Source organism: Lissotriton vulgaris, chromosome 9 (assembly GCF_964263255.1).
Source record: "Lissotriton vulgaris chromosome 9, aLisVul1.2, whole genome shotgun sequence".
Lineage (NCBI taxonomy): Eukaryota > Metazoa > Chordata > Amphibia > Caudata > Salamandridae > Lissotriton > Lissotriton vulgaris.
In genome coordinates, this window is record NC_141697.1 from 1,073,549,114 (window position 1) to 1,073,562,998 (window position 13,885).

The 13,885-nt window shown below is 43.5% G+C and overlaps 1 protein-coding gene across 2 annotated transcripts in view; it reads right to left on the minus strand.

Moving 5' to 3' along the window:
* SLC25A26 (solute carrier family 25 member 26) overlaps nt 1-13,885 on the minus strand; it is an 885,107-nt gene that overhangs the window by 662,540 nt on the left and 208,682 nt on the right. For both annotated transcript variants that reach the window (XM_086936841.1, XM_086936842.1), the window contains exon 2: nt 2,993-3,149. In XM_086936841.1, the coding sequence (XP_086792967.1) occupies nt 2,993-3,149 (157 nt within the window). The remainder of the gene's footprint in view (nt 1-2,992; nt 3,150-13,885) is intronic.

Genomic DNA, 13,885 nt, shown 5'->3' on the forward strand with positions numbered 1-13,885 from the left:
TTTTAGTCATTTTGTTCATTAACCCCTTGTATGCTCATGACGGAGCCGCTCCGTCATGAGCATCGGCTGAGCTGTGGTCATGACGGAGCGGTTCCGTCATGGCCCTGCCGCCGCGCCTGCGCGGCGCTGATTTCGCGCCTGCGCGGCGCGTTCTATTAAGCGGGTGCGCCATGGCGGAACCGCTCCGTCATGAGCACAGCGCAACCGCGGCTCGAGCATGCGAGCGCCGCTCGGGCCTCATCCCCCCTAGCGCTGCGGCGGAATTGCCGCTGCAGCGAAGGGGTTAAATTATTCTCTATATTTAGAAAATGGAGACAGGGTTTATTGAGGTGTGTTTTCGACCTTAGCTGTTTTTAGGACTTCTAAATGCTTTCACATTTTCTAAAGTTAAGCCTGCCTGCTCTGCGTCATAGCTACTAGCTGTTGAGCTCATGTTTAAATGACTGAAATATTTACTGGACTTAACAAGAATAGTGACATTATTGCTTGTGGGGGACTACCACCCCCACTAGCTAATAATTTACTTTCTCACAAGTTCCATTTGTCTCGTTCTCACAATTCGTAAGAGGAAGTATTTAAAAGTACTAGTTAATGAATTCAGGTTACGTTCATGTAATTCTGTTCCTCAGTTGGCTCTTAGTGGCAGTAACACTAGATTGATTACATGTTTTGTAAAATGTTTGGATTTTACCCTTGTATGCTTTGCCAATTTATAACGTTGTCCTACATTAATTATATACTAGCTTGATTTTACAGGATGTACGATGTTGCATGTTGAACTGTTAGTGTTGTTGTTGATGTAATTAATCAGAATATGACACTTTACAACGCATGCGTTACAACGCGTGTCATTACAACACATCTTTTTGCATTGCAAAATCCATTACAACGCATGTTGTTATAATGCATGTAGTTACAACGTATAATCCATTACAATGCAATTACTATTCTAACTCCGCCGGGGCGTTACTTTGGGGAATGCGTTGTAATGGATTATGCGATGTAATGACATGCGTTGTAATGGATTTCGCGTTGTAAAACATTCATTCTAATGACACGCGTTGTAACGCATGCGTTGTAAACGATGTTTCCCAATAAATCAGGCCCCTACTTCGCTATGTCTTAACTCCCCAGCTGTCATTTCTTTAGTATATATATTTTTAAGCAATAAAATATTCTGAAGAACTTCAAAACTGTTATATAGACCTTTTTAGAGTTGTATTACAAATTGGCAGTAATGAGATAAGGGACAGTCTGTAAGTGATGCTGATACAGACATGGAGAAGGACAGCAGCAGGGTGTAAGAAGGAAGAGAGTGTCCGGCACAAGCTGGAGGGGAGCTGCAAAGTGCTCTTATTTTCACAAGAGTGCCTGGTGGAAGAAGGGAATGTGTGACACATGGATACTGTGTAGGAGCAAGTAGGACGGCCAGGCATGAGCAGAAACAGAACTGCATGGTGCTTTGAAGCCTATTGAAGTGTCTGCATTGATTTAATTTCTTAAAGGGGTGCGTGCACAGTGCTCAGGGCCCCTACTAATTTGTCCTACTAATCAACAAAGCAATGTCAACACCACTAATGTAAACATCTGTGAAATACTATAGTGAATTCAAAATGTAAAAGATACAATAGGCACCCAATGAGCGTTGGAGGGGGTTCACCCAAACAAGCCAATGGCAGAAGGGGGGAGGTCCAAAGCTCCTCTCTAAGTATTGTTCTTCTATTGATGTTGTGTTTACATGAGTTGTGATAGACAGTTAAATACGCTGTAACAGACCTTAGACAGGGCCTTCCTACAACCCTCTCCACTAACTCTCCTGTGTCCTTATACATGCACCCTCCAGCCTATGTCACATTGACTTGTGCTCCAAGCAGCAGAGGAAGGAAGTGGTGTTGTTAGGCGCAGTGGCGGCTCCTCAGCTGAGGTGGAGGAGTGTTGCCCCACTACCCAAAAAGGAAAAATAAAATTACAATAACGTACCGTTATAGTCATTCTTTTTTTTATTGCATGCAGTCAGTGGCCTGTGTGCAGTGTGGAGCGGGGCTGGCCAGAGCAGGGAATGAGTAGTTTGCACTCTTAAAGTGTGCATGAACTGTTTGGCCGGGTTTCTTAGGTCAACAAAACAGTTCATGTGCACGTTGCATGTTCTTACCAGGCTGCATTACACAGCCTGGTGAGGAACATGCACAGGCTCCCTGTTAGAGTCTGAGCGCACAATCACAACGCTGCAATGTGATTGGCTCTGGAGAGGCTGTGTGCCAGGTGCTTCCTGCTTCCGACAGGAAGGCGGTAGCCGTGCCAAGGTAAGATTCTTTCTTTCGTTAATTAGCCCACCGCCCCCCCCCCCCACCCCCCCCCCCATCCCCCCACCCCGTCTAGTAGCAGCCGCAACTGGTTAGGCCTGGTTGCAGTTCTTAACAGCGAGCTAAGGAGGCCTCGTCATCTCGTTCCATAAGCATGGCTTTTTTCCTCTCCCAGGGTCACCATGACACACAAAGGTGTTTGTACATCTGCCCATGTAACACAAACGCAAATTCTTTTTACATTGGTGTGAGCTATAATCAGTAAAAAAAAAAATTTTTTAAATACTAATAGAATTACCTGCCTCACTCTGGCAAATCGCAAAAGCAAATAAACAACACTTTCCCTCTACTTTGACAGAAATCAACACATTTTGCCAGTCGGCCTCCGAGTTGAAATCTACTGAAACCAAACGCTATTGATCGCGGCTCCATAGTATTTCATATGATTCATCAATGATCCAAGAAGCTCTATGCATATTTGTAATGATATATTTTATGCATGTTACATTACGCATCTGCTGTTTTGCGTGATTTCCTGACTGCCTGCATATGTCGCTATTCAATTGCACATCTTCAAACCATTAATTAAACTAACAGAAATTAATTGGTATATGGCCACAGCTTCTTAACAGCCAATGGCATTAGCGTTCATTTTTCGTAAGCTGCAAAAAAAAGTAAACATTGCTTACCATTAGGGAATGATCCTATGGCGGTCGACGGGACACCCGCATAAATCCCCCGGAAGCCTCCCGCAGGGTAAAATCCTTGCGGGCTCTGTAGTCGTGTTTTGAAAGTGTCAAGCGGGAATAACACCAAGTCAACACAAACACCTGCTACGCCTCCTGCCTAAAGAAATAAAAATAGAAGTTGGGCAGTTATCACCAAGATCAATTTGAATATAAAGGAATATAAAGACAAATAAAATAATATTATACGTCTTAACATTTGCCACTTGTTGGCTTTCTACTGTAAGGTCTCTATTAGGAATGCATTGTAATAATGGGAGACAACAGCTGACTACAGGCAATCGTTTTTTCTCTCTCCTTTATAGACCCTTTGTGATTTCTAATTTCTATACCTACAGCTGATTGAATTCTGTAATGTACATAAGTTGCCACGGCAGGAACAGTACCGTTTTAAAAATAAGAGCCATACATAGCTGCGAAGTATTGTGTATAGATTATATGCAGAACAACGCATAGAACATGTCTGTTCCCGAATGTTAATAAAACTTTCCTTCGCATATATAGGTTTAAAAAAAGACAACTTTTGTTAGAGTTCTCCAGATGGCTGCTTGAATTTACAAAGGGGAAACATAAGATACCTTTGGAAAAGAAGTCCGAAATAAAAATATGAATCAGTTAGTGGAGAAAAGAGGGGTAGTTATTGGCACATATTCTGTTTTAAACCTTTTATTTTCAAGGAATAGGATATTACAAACCGCTCTAATCCGAATTGTAGGATACTAGGAACAATAAACTATAGACTTCTCAAATGACACAGCGGTTCCCACCTGACAGTGCCCTGGATATGGTAAAAAGCAGTGATATTACTCCCCTTTTTACCAAGAATGACTGATGTGCAACTTTAGAGTCCCTGTACAATGAACTACTCCAATCCATCTCCAGTACTTCCAGATAACTCACTCTTTATCAGACTAGGAAAAATCGTCCAACAGTTCCCACAGACAGCATCTATAACTGCAGTGCCCTGCTCTGGTTTCCTCATTGATTGTCAGGAAGCGCTTCCAGATCCGATCAAATATGTATAGCTGATCATAGAGTCTGTAAATCAATCGGTCATGCCCTGCCAGCACCATCAATTCATTAACCCACTCCTCGTGTGTGGGGACATTGTCTCGATCATTATAGTTTGCAAAGTGTGGCAACAGCCACTGATGTCTCAGTCCACCTTCTCCAGTGATTCCTCATAAAAAGGGACGCCAGAGACATCTTGTGAAAGAGGTAATTATATACTATGCTTTGAAAACTGTAGCCACACTGAGATAGGCTATTGAATCTGCATGCAGAAGCACATCAAGACTGGGGGTTAAAGGAACAAAAAGTTTGGAGCATCCACTCTGAAACCCTAGCCAAAAGAATAAGATCCTCTAACACAATTATTTAATGGCTACCTAATCTCCTCCAACGCTGCAATTCTTTTTGCCAGCATTGGGATCTGAGTGGCCAAAGTTTCAGAACTTCATCTATGTTTTTTAAAATTTCCTGATGTTTCATAATATCAGTCAAAAGTTCATTGAAATTACTGTTTGAGGCATTTGAAATTATCTATTGCCCATATCCATGAGGATTCGAATGAAGGGCATTTGCCAGAGTAAGAGTTCAGATTTTTACAGTTCCAGCATCATGTTTTTAATTTTCGCCTAATCCAGTAATTTTTAGAGAGTTCTAAATATACCAAATAATGCTTTTGTGGCATCCATTAAGTGTTTAGATGTCTAAGTTTTCCATATTAAGTATGGACTCTCAAAATAATGTTAAGCTTTTTATTTTGTGGTTTGTCCTGCTGCCCCCTCTTCAAGTCGGCAAATTTCATTACCTCAGCCCTCTAAATCAATCTATTCCCACACACCTAGACCTCTTAGCTGCATTTAATACTATTTGTCACTGTACCCTAAAATCGACCCTTCTCCCTTTTTGTGTTACTGACAAACCACTTTGCTGCTCCTCCTCATATACATCAGGTTGACCTTTTCTATGTCTTGTGGTGCTTATCGCTCTCACCACCAGCTCCATTACCAGCGGTGACGCACAGGGGTCAGTTCTCGACCCTCGGCTTTCCTCTTTGTATGCTACATCTTTATGCATATGATACACATTTTTTTCACCTTTTCTACTCTTAGCCCGACATTCAAGATTGAATATATAACTGCCACACTACTATTTGGCATTGGATGACTATTTTCGCTCTTATACCGAACTCCTCATTGGCATAACTTAATGATCTGGTTACCTGATAAAAGTGCACCTATATCCCAGGCATTTTCTGATATCATTCTGATGCCATCAACTAGAAACCTTGGCAAGCTTTTCCACCTTACAATGTGAGTAAAGTTGATCATAACAAATACAATTATCGAAACTAGATAGCAATAGCTCAAAATCCTCAAAATACACTCTAACATCCCCTTGCATACTGGCAGAACATTTTTACACTAGGCTTCTGCAAGCTGGACTACTGGAACAGTTCATTAAAAAGGCGGCACACGTTGTTCCCCCTAGAAAATGTTTTACATTTCACCACAGGGTCTCTACAGCCTCCCCAGATATACACCTACCTCACACTATCATCAACAGATGGTTATCTGCCAAAAGCAGGGCCCTCTAGAAACATGCCATAGGGCGTGATTTCGAGTTTGGCAAATGGGGTAGACCATCACAAACATGACGGATATCCCTTCTACCTTACTACAAGTGCATTATATCCTATGGCACTTGTAACATGGTGAACGGTAGATCTGTCATGTTCGGGACATTGTAGCCCATCCACTAAACTCTACATCGGCCTTTAGCCTTCAAAAGTATGACTGAACTATCCACAACCAACTACCTTTCCAAAATCTGTGTTAGGTACTGATCTAACCAACCATCAAGCAATCTTCGCTCAGCAAACCATAATCTCATAGCCACATCCCAATTTCACTACGTGGCCTAAAGGATTTGTTCTTGTAACATGCTTACGATGGAACGCGCTCCCCACCGACTTGAGCTCCATCGACTCTCTCTCCACTTTTAAAACTCTATGGGCCATACGTATGAACACATTTTCCCATAGACACAGAATGGGTAAAACCCTTTGATACATCAGGCCCGAGAAAAATATACCTTATCAAACAAGAAGGAAAGATTGACTAGTCCATCATCAATGTCCTGTTTTTTTAACTTCTGTTCCTTCAGCTATGTTGAAAAGTTAGTCGTGTTCCCATGTAAATAAACACATTTATGTACTTAATGTCTGCAATGTTTTGCACGGTCTCTCACTTATCAAAACCTGTAATAACATCCTGTTAATGCTATCGACCAACGGGTTTTACATTATTTTTAACTACCTTGTTATTATGTACAGCATTCCTTGCTAAAATGCTCTGATTAATACACTATACATAAATATAAATGATGTATCTTAGGCATAGCTTCGACCATGCCCAGCAATCAACCACGCTTTGTTTGATTGTTTGTTTGGCAAAGTGGAGTTTGGGATCAGAAACTCTTGCATGTGAACAAAAAAAGTTAAAGTCACATTTTATTATAACCTTTGTGTTTTTTCAGGGAGTAGGGTCTCACGTGCAGATGGGGTCGGTTATTCCAGTTACCTGCCTCATTGGTTTACCCTGGTACTTGTAACGAGGCGCTTAGCTGAAAAAGAATGTAAAACATCCTGTTTTCTTCATCTAGTGTTTTCCCATCTCCAACAGAGCCTTGTTCAATTTAGCCTTTTAATAATATACATCTCACTCTTGGGTGTCGTTAGTGCTTTAAAGAAATGTGGGAAATGGAGTAACATGCTATGATGTTAAGTGACAACTGGATTAGAAATAGCCTAACGCCAGATTAGTGAGCTAGTGTGAAAGAGTGAGTGTGTGAGTGTGTGAAAGAGTGAGTGTGTGTTTGTGTGTGTGTGTGTGAGTGAGCGAGCGAGTGTGTGTCCTTCATGCAAATGTGTGTGTCGAAGCATGTGTGTGCTGTTTCCTTTAAGCAATTACAAGAAGTTACCCACAAAGAAAAGAACCAACATCATCTTGTTTTATATTTATTTTCCAAAAGGAGCTCAGCTGCTACCTACCAGTGACGCTGTAATCGATAACATAATTTCTCTTTTCATCTATCAAGCGGCTTAGCATGAATTGATTTACGCTTCATGCTCCATCAGCAACCTTATCAGATCAAAATAAAATGGATCAGGTTTAATCTGACCATCCAATAAAACATTAATCAAAAGTCGCTAATTGCATCTTTGGATTCTCAGACTTCATGAATTTAAATAGCCTCCAAGAAAGGACATCGAAAATGGGAGAATATGCAGCCTCATTGCACGCGCTGGCCTTAGACTGTCGCCTCAAAACACATGTAATCACCGTGTAACAACAGCATGTTGCTGGATGGCTCCCACATCTAAAATATATCTGAGTGTGAAGAATGCAAAAATGTGGTATGAATGCGTTGGGATCTGAGCAACTCTTACACCACAGTAAAATGGTGGCATGTGAGGATTAAGTCAACAATAGTTTATCTGGATAACACATAGCAAAACACTTGGAATAAGCTACAGAAATAGTTGTAAAATTACACTTTAAAGTCATTATCTATGCAAGTATCAACCAATTACCTATGCTATTTTGGGGCACTGTCACCTACAAAAGAGAAACTGAGATAACATAAGTGTACGTTTTCCCATTGTTCCATCTTTTTAAATTCCGAACATCCATTGGTTAGGTATGTAAATCTTCACGATTCATAGCTGAAGCTGTCGGCCTCTTTCCTCTAACCCTCCTAATCCTAGCTACCTCAGTTTTTTGGAACCATACTGCAATGCATTTCTTACTTTTCTGTAAAATGTAGGTTTTTATCTCCACAGGAAGAAAGTTCCATGAGAAGTTCTCCTTGTACTTCCAGAGCATCAAATGCTACAGCAATCTTGCATGAAGAAGTATAATTGCTGGAAATGTTGCTTGGGACTAGTAATAGCAAATAAAATATCACTAACGAAGGCTACCTTCTAGAACTAAACAATGGAGATGCATCCTTGTGCATAGCTCACAAACTCTAGTCTTCTTGGCCTTCTTCTTGAACGTCTGCCAACCACAGAGCGCTGCTTTCTCAGACGCTCTCCTAGATTCTGTTTCAGACATCAAACATTGACTACCCAAATCTGTGCATCTTGTGTGACCTCAATCTCTCATTAATAGAGCTGAACTCTACTGCACTGCTCGTCGCTAACTTTGAAGCTCTTGACCGCTACCAACTAGTCATTGGACCCACTCAAACGACAGGCCATGCTTTTGAGGCAATTATAGGACTGGTCTCAGTGGCAGAAAACATACCCTTCAGCTGGAGTGATCATCATCTTCAACCTGTACATGGCCGTCACACTCCTTATTCGGCCTACCTACACAAATACACTTAAAGAACATCAACCTAGGCTTCTATCAGTCAGAGCTGTCTGCTTGACCAGTGAACGCACTCATACCCATCAAGTTATCCCACCAAAGGCTATCCAACACTTTTGACAAAGTGGTTCCCATCAAAGCCTCATTAAACCAGCCTACCACTGGAAGGTTGGCTGGTTGAATTTGGATGTAAAAGATCGCCAGAGTATTTGAAATCATTCCCTTAATGAAAAGTTACAAATATTTACGATCCTCCACCAATCAGAAGCTAAGATTTCAGGTTTACATTTTTTTTAGGCAAACAGATTTTCTTATTTTAAACACGCAAATTTTATTTTTATTTTTTTTAAAAAGCCTTGACAAAAATTCACAAAAACCGACAAAATACGATGAATTTTAGTCAGCAGTTTTTGAGCACAAAAGTATTTTCAATACTTAGGTAGTGCGGGAATAGCCACAAAATGTCATCATATCCACCAAATAGGTATCCTTTGCCGTTAAAATGCCTCTGTATATATCCAGTATATACCATCACATGTGAAAATGTAACATCTCAAGCCACATCAGATCAGTGATGTTGTCTATGATGCCTTCAGCAGTGTCCTGTGTGTGAAGTCATGAACAGTACAAGGGAAATTGGGGTAACTGTGTTAAGCTGATGCTAACTGGAGAATTTGGGTGTTTTTCTGTTTTCGGTGAAACCTTAATGACACTCCAACTAAAGTTTTGTGCAAGGTTTTATTTCAGGTAGCTTAATATCTCTACTTAGTAGAGGTCACTATTGTACCAGGGTAACAAGAGTGTACAGGTCCAGGCCCAGCTCTCTCCGTGCTGCTGCATTGCTTGTGCGACTCTCTTCTCGCTGCTTCTTTCTCGTTTTCGGAGTGCTTTCTACTTGCTTTTCCCTAATTTTTCAATGTTTTCGCCTTCGTTTTCACCTGTTTTCTCTGTGTGCTTTCTCCTAGCTTTTCCATTGTTCTCACTGCGTTCTCCTTGCTTTTGCCCCCATTTTTTAGTGCCTTCTCCTTGCTTTTCTCTCATTCTCACTGCTTTCCCCTTGCTTTTTCCCACGTTTTTGAGTGCCTTCTACTTGCTTTTACTGTTCCCTCCTTGCATTTTCCCCAATTTTTTGAGTGCCTTCTCCTTCTTTCCCCACGTTTTCATTCTTTCTCCATTGTTTTCCCCTCATTGCCATTCCTGCTTACCCCACCGAGAGCCTCCCAGCACCCCTCCCTCTTCCCAGGACCTACTTAGTGGAGGCCGCAGTTCTGCCCATGTTGCTGCATCACTCTTGCACCTGTCTTCCCCTTATGCAAGGTTTCATTTTAGGTGGGTTAATATCTCTACATAGTAGAGACCACTAATATACCAGCGTATCAAGAGTGTACAGTCCCAGCTCTCTCTGTGCTGCTGCATCGCTCTTGCACCGGTATTCCCCTTGCTTCTTACCAGTTTTCTATGTGCTTTCTCCTTGATTTTCCCAAATTTTCAGTGCTTCCTCCTTGGTTTACCCCCTTTTTTTGAGTGATTTCTCCTTGCTTATTCTTAATTCTCACAACTTTCTCCTTACTTTCCCCCAGTTTTTGAGCGCCTTCTCCTTGCTTTTCTCTCATTTTCACTTTTTAGGTTTCGACCTGGCGAGGGCACGCAGTGCCCCGCCCAGATCGAAAACTTTTGTTATCAGTATGGATGTTCGGACCGCCTCTGTTTCCCATTGGCTAGCTCCATAAATGGAGGCTAGCCATTAGGAGACAGAGGCTGTCAATCACGCTTTCTGGTGAAAACGCGATTCGGGGGCGTTTCTGGGTCTTTTCTTAAGTCCCGCCCCTTGTCCCGGGCCGCGCTGTGATTGGCTGCTGGCCCGGGACACCCCGTGACGTCATTCCCCGGGCCGCGCTGTGATTGGCTGCCGGCCCGGGACCTGACTTGTTTTTTTTTTGTCTCGGCATCCGACCCGCTCCCTACTCCGAGCAGACTCCCGGAGGTAAGTTTTTTACTTGTAAATGCTTGTTTATTTTGCAGCGGTTTCCGGAAGGAGGGCGGCGTGGGCCGCTGGGAAGAGGGCATGGATGCTAAACTGGCTTCGTGGGAAGAATGATGAGGCTTTCCCGACTCCCGGAGGTAAGTTTTTTTCTTGTAAATGCTTGTTTATTTTGCAGCGGTTCCCGGAAGGAGGGCGGCGTGGGCCGCTGGGAAGAGGGCATGGATGCTAAACTGACTTCGTGAAAAGAATGATGAGGCTTTCCCGACAGGCGCCTTAATAGCTGGGAAAGCTGTTGCAAACCCCCTGAACCGCTAATCTGTTGGCTAATAAAGGCGCTAAGGAGCTCTAAGGCGAGTTTTATTAGCTCCTGGAGAACACCGGCAGCAGAGGGGGATCAAAAGCCCGGACCCCTGATATCTGTGAGAACAGCCTGCAGAAATATATTTACAATTACGGCGCCTGGCGGTGTCAGATCACAGGCACTGCCCGTGCCGTGGCACACAGCAGTGTCAGCACAGCGCCTGCAGCAGCCGAGCCAGTGTCTGGGCGCTAGGGGTGCATGAAATGGCACTCAAACGCCACAGAGACCCACACCTAACAGCAAAATACGTAGACATTACCACAGAGCTGTTCACCCGTCCCATGGAGAGAAACCGGCTCTAGAATGCCCAGGCTGTATACTTGCATTTCTAATGAACCACGTAGTTCCTAAACCGCTTTAAAAATCTTATACCGTGTTCCGTTTTTTTTGCACACCACCAGAGTTTTTAACCCGCTTCTGGGCAGCAATAAACCTAATGCCTGCACCGTTGAACCGCCTCACTGGGGATTTTACACACAGATGTAGAACGGGCAAACAACACGCCAGAGAAGTTAAACCTTAGCTGAGTTCCTGAAACGAATCCATATTTCTTAACCACGCCGCATCAATTCCAGGCCCGTCCCGTAGATATGAAGCCCCTTGCTGACTGAGCAACCTGACCTCAGTAATTCTACCCCATGTCACTATCCGATCATTTCCCAAATCATGGACACAGTGGTAAGGCGCTAAGTCCTCGAAGCGCTAGGCAGGTGCTTAAAGCCTTCTACGGGGACGCTGTCCACCGTCCCAGTCATTCGAAACCCCATCTTAGAAAAGCCTTTGTATACTGCCTAAACCCCACACCTGTGACCGGTTGTGGTGGAGAAAGGAAGGGATGTTCCACACTTTGGAATTGGGGAAGGGGGTGATCTCGCACCCCTGGAGTCACCTGGCCGTACCTGTTCAGCTCTCCGCATGCGGGCACTGCCAGTCTCCTGGTCGGGAGCCGTGCAGGTGACGAGGCCGGTAACAGAGGCATTAGCGGGGAGGCGCCTTATCGCTCTCGGTGTAATCTGTCGGCAATCTCCGGCTCAGAGGACTGTCTGATCCGAGGTAACTATGTCACAGCTTTCCCTCAGCCAGACAGCTGGATACACACAATCTCCCATAAACGCCTCTAATGAGGGGGGAGGGTCCGGGGATGTCAGTGAGCCCTCACCAGCTTGTGGTTCTCCGGTGCATCTGTGCTCCTCGGGCGGGGGTACCTCTGGGTACCGATGTGTCCGCTTTAAAGTGCCACGGCCCGGCGCCGAGGGGTTGCCTCTCACCCAGGTGCGCATGGGAAATACACCGTCCTGCACAGCTCGGTCCTGCGCGCACACAAAATGCACGCGGTGCAGGGACTTGTTTTGTATTGTAGCAATACTCGGGCTAATCCTTTTTATTTTTATTATTTCCTAGGAATGGCAGCTCTCATCCTGTAGCTTAAATGCGAGCTTCTTTCCATAGCCAATGTTCTTTCCATAACTAACGTAATAATTACGTTTAACTGTATTTCTTAAACATAAGTATCAAAAAACGTTGTCGACATGCAGCTTAAGCTTTAATAATTTTCTTTCATTATGCTCTAAATATTTCACATAGGCTCAGAGACCATGCACATATACTTTTACATGGTTTCATTTCATGCAGGTGGAGAGGGGACGCATCTGCTTCTGAAATATGCCAATTATAGACCATTGTACAGCTCCCCATGCAAACATCTTAACTAGGGTCATTGCACGAAACTCACTAGTCGCACTTTGGAAGAAGCACGCACACACTGGGAGCCACCATGGCAACCGGCAGGACCACTAGGCAGGATGCTAACTGCTTCTCAGAAAATAAAGAATGCATCTTTTTATGGTGGCGAAGAGGGTGGAGGAAGAGTATTTTCTGTTGCAAAATAAGTTAATTCTGTGGTTAGATAAATCTGCCTATAGAGCACAACCATCTACATTTTCGGGCTGAAAAATAACTGATATGTTTTGTTATTTATTTATTTATTTATGGAATTTTTAATGCGCAGCTACTACCCAAGGGTGTCTAGGCGCAGTATGATACTTTAAGATACAGTGGTAAGCACAAACCTATTGGTTGAAGAGCCAAGTCTTCAATGCCCTACGAAAACAGATGAGAGTAGGAGCAGTTTTGATATGTGAGGGTAGAGAGTTCCACAATCTAGGAGTTGCTACCAAGAAGCGTCTGTCTCCCCAGGTGGCGGTTCTTGTTCGGGGAACAGCTAGTAGACAACTGGCTGCTGATCTTAGGTTCCTTATAGGGGTGTATGGCTGAAATGCCTCTCTTAGAAATTTCGGGCCGGTATGATGTATGGCCTTATAGGCAATACATAATGCCTTAAATTTAATCCTGCTCTCCACTCTTAGCCAATGAAGATGGCGTATAGCTGCCGAGGTGGACTGGCGCCTTGGAATGTTGAGGAGGACTCTGGCTGCCATATTTTGAACGGATTGAAGCTTGTTCAGAATATATTTGTGCGTGTTAAAAAAGAGGGCATTTCCGTAATCAAGCTTGGAAAACACCAAGGTGGTAATCAGTGTTTTTCCAGCTGATGCTGGCAAGTACGGTAGCAGCTTTTTTATCTTTTTCAACGTGAAAAAGGCAACTGAAACAACCTTATTTACATGATGTTTGAAGGACAGATGTTTATCAAAGATCACTCCAAGATTCCTGACCTTTGCAACTGGGACCGGAGGTGGACCCATCTCAGTAGGCCACCAAATCGGGGACCATTCAGGAGAGATGTTACCAAAGGTCATAACCTCCGTTTTCTCCGCATTCAGTTTTAGGCAATTGCTGTGCATCCAAGCTTGTACCTCCAATATCCCCTCTTGAAAATTAGCTGCCACCACTGGGCCGTTCTTATGCACCGCCAACACAAGTTGGGTGTCATCAGCGTAGGTAGTTAGGCGCATCCCGTGAGATTTTATGACCCTTGCCAAATCTGCAACATAAATGTTAAAAAGCGCAGGGCTTAACGACGATCCTTGGGGGACCCCGCATGGCAGTTTGGAAGTCGACGAATAATAATTGCCCAGTTTAACTGCCTGTATGCGGTTAGCTAAAAAAGAAGCTATAAGATCTTTGGCCAAATTGTTAATCCCCAGGGC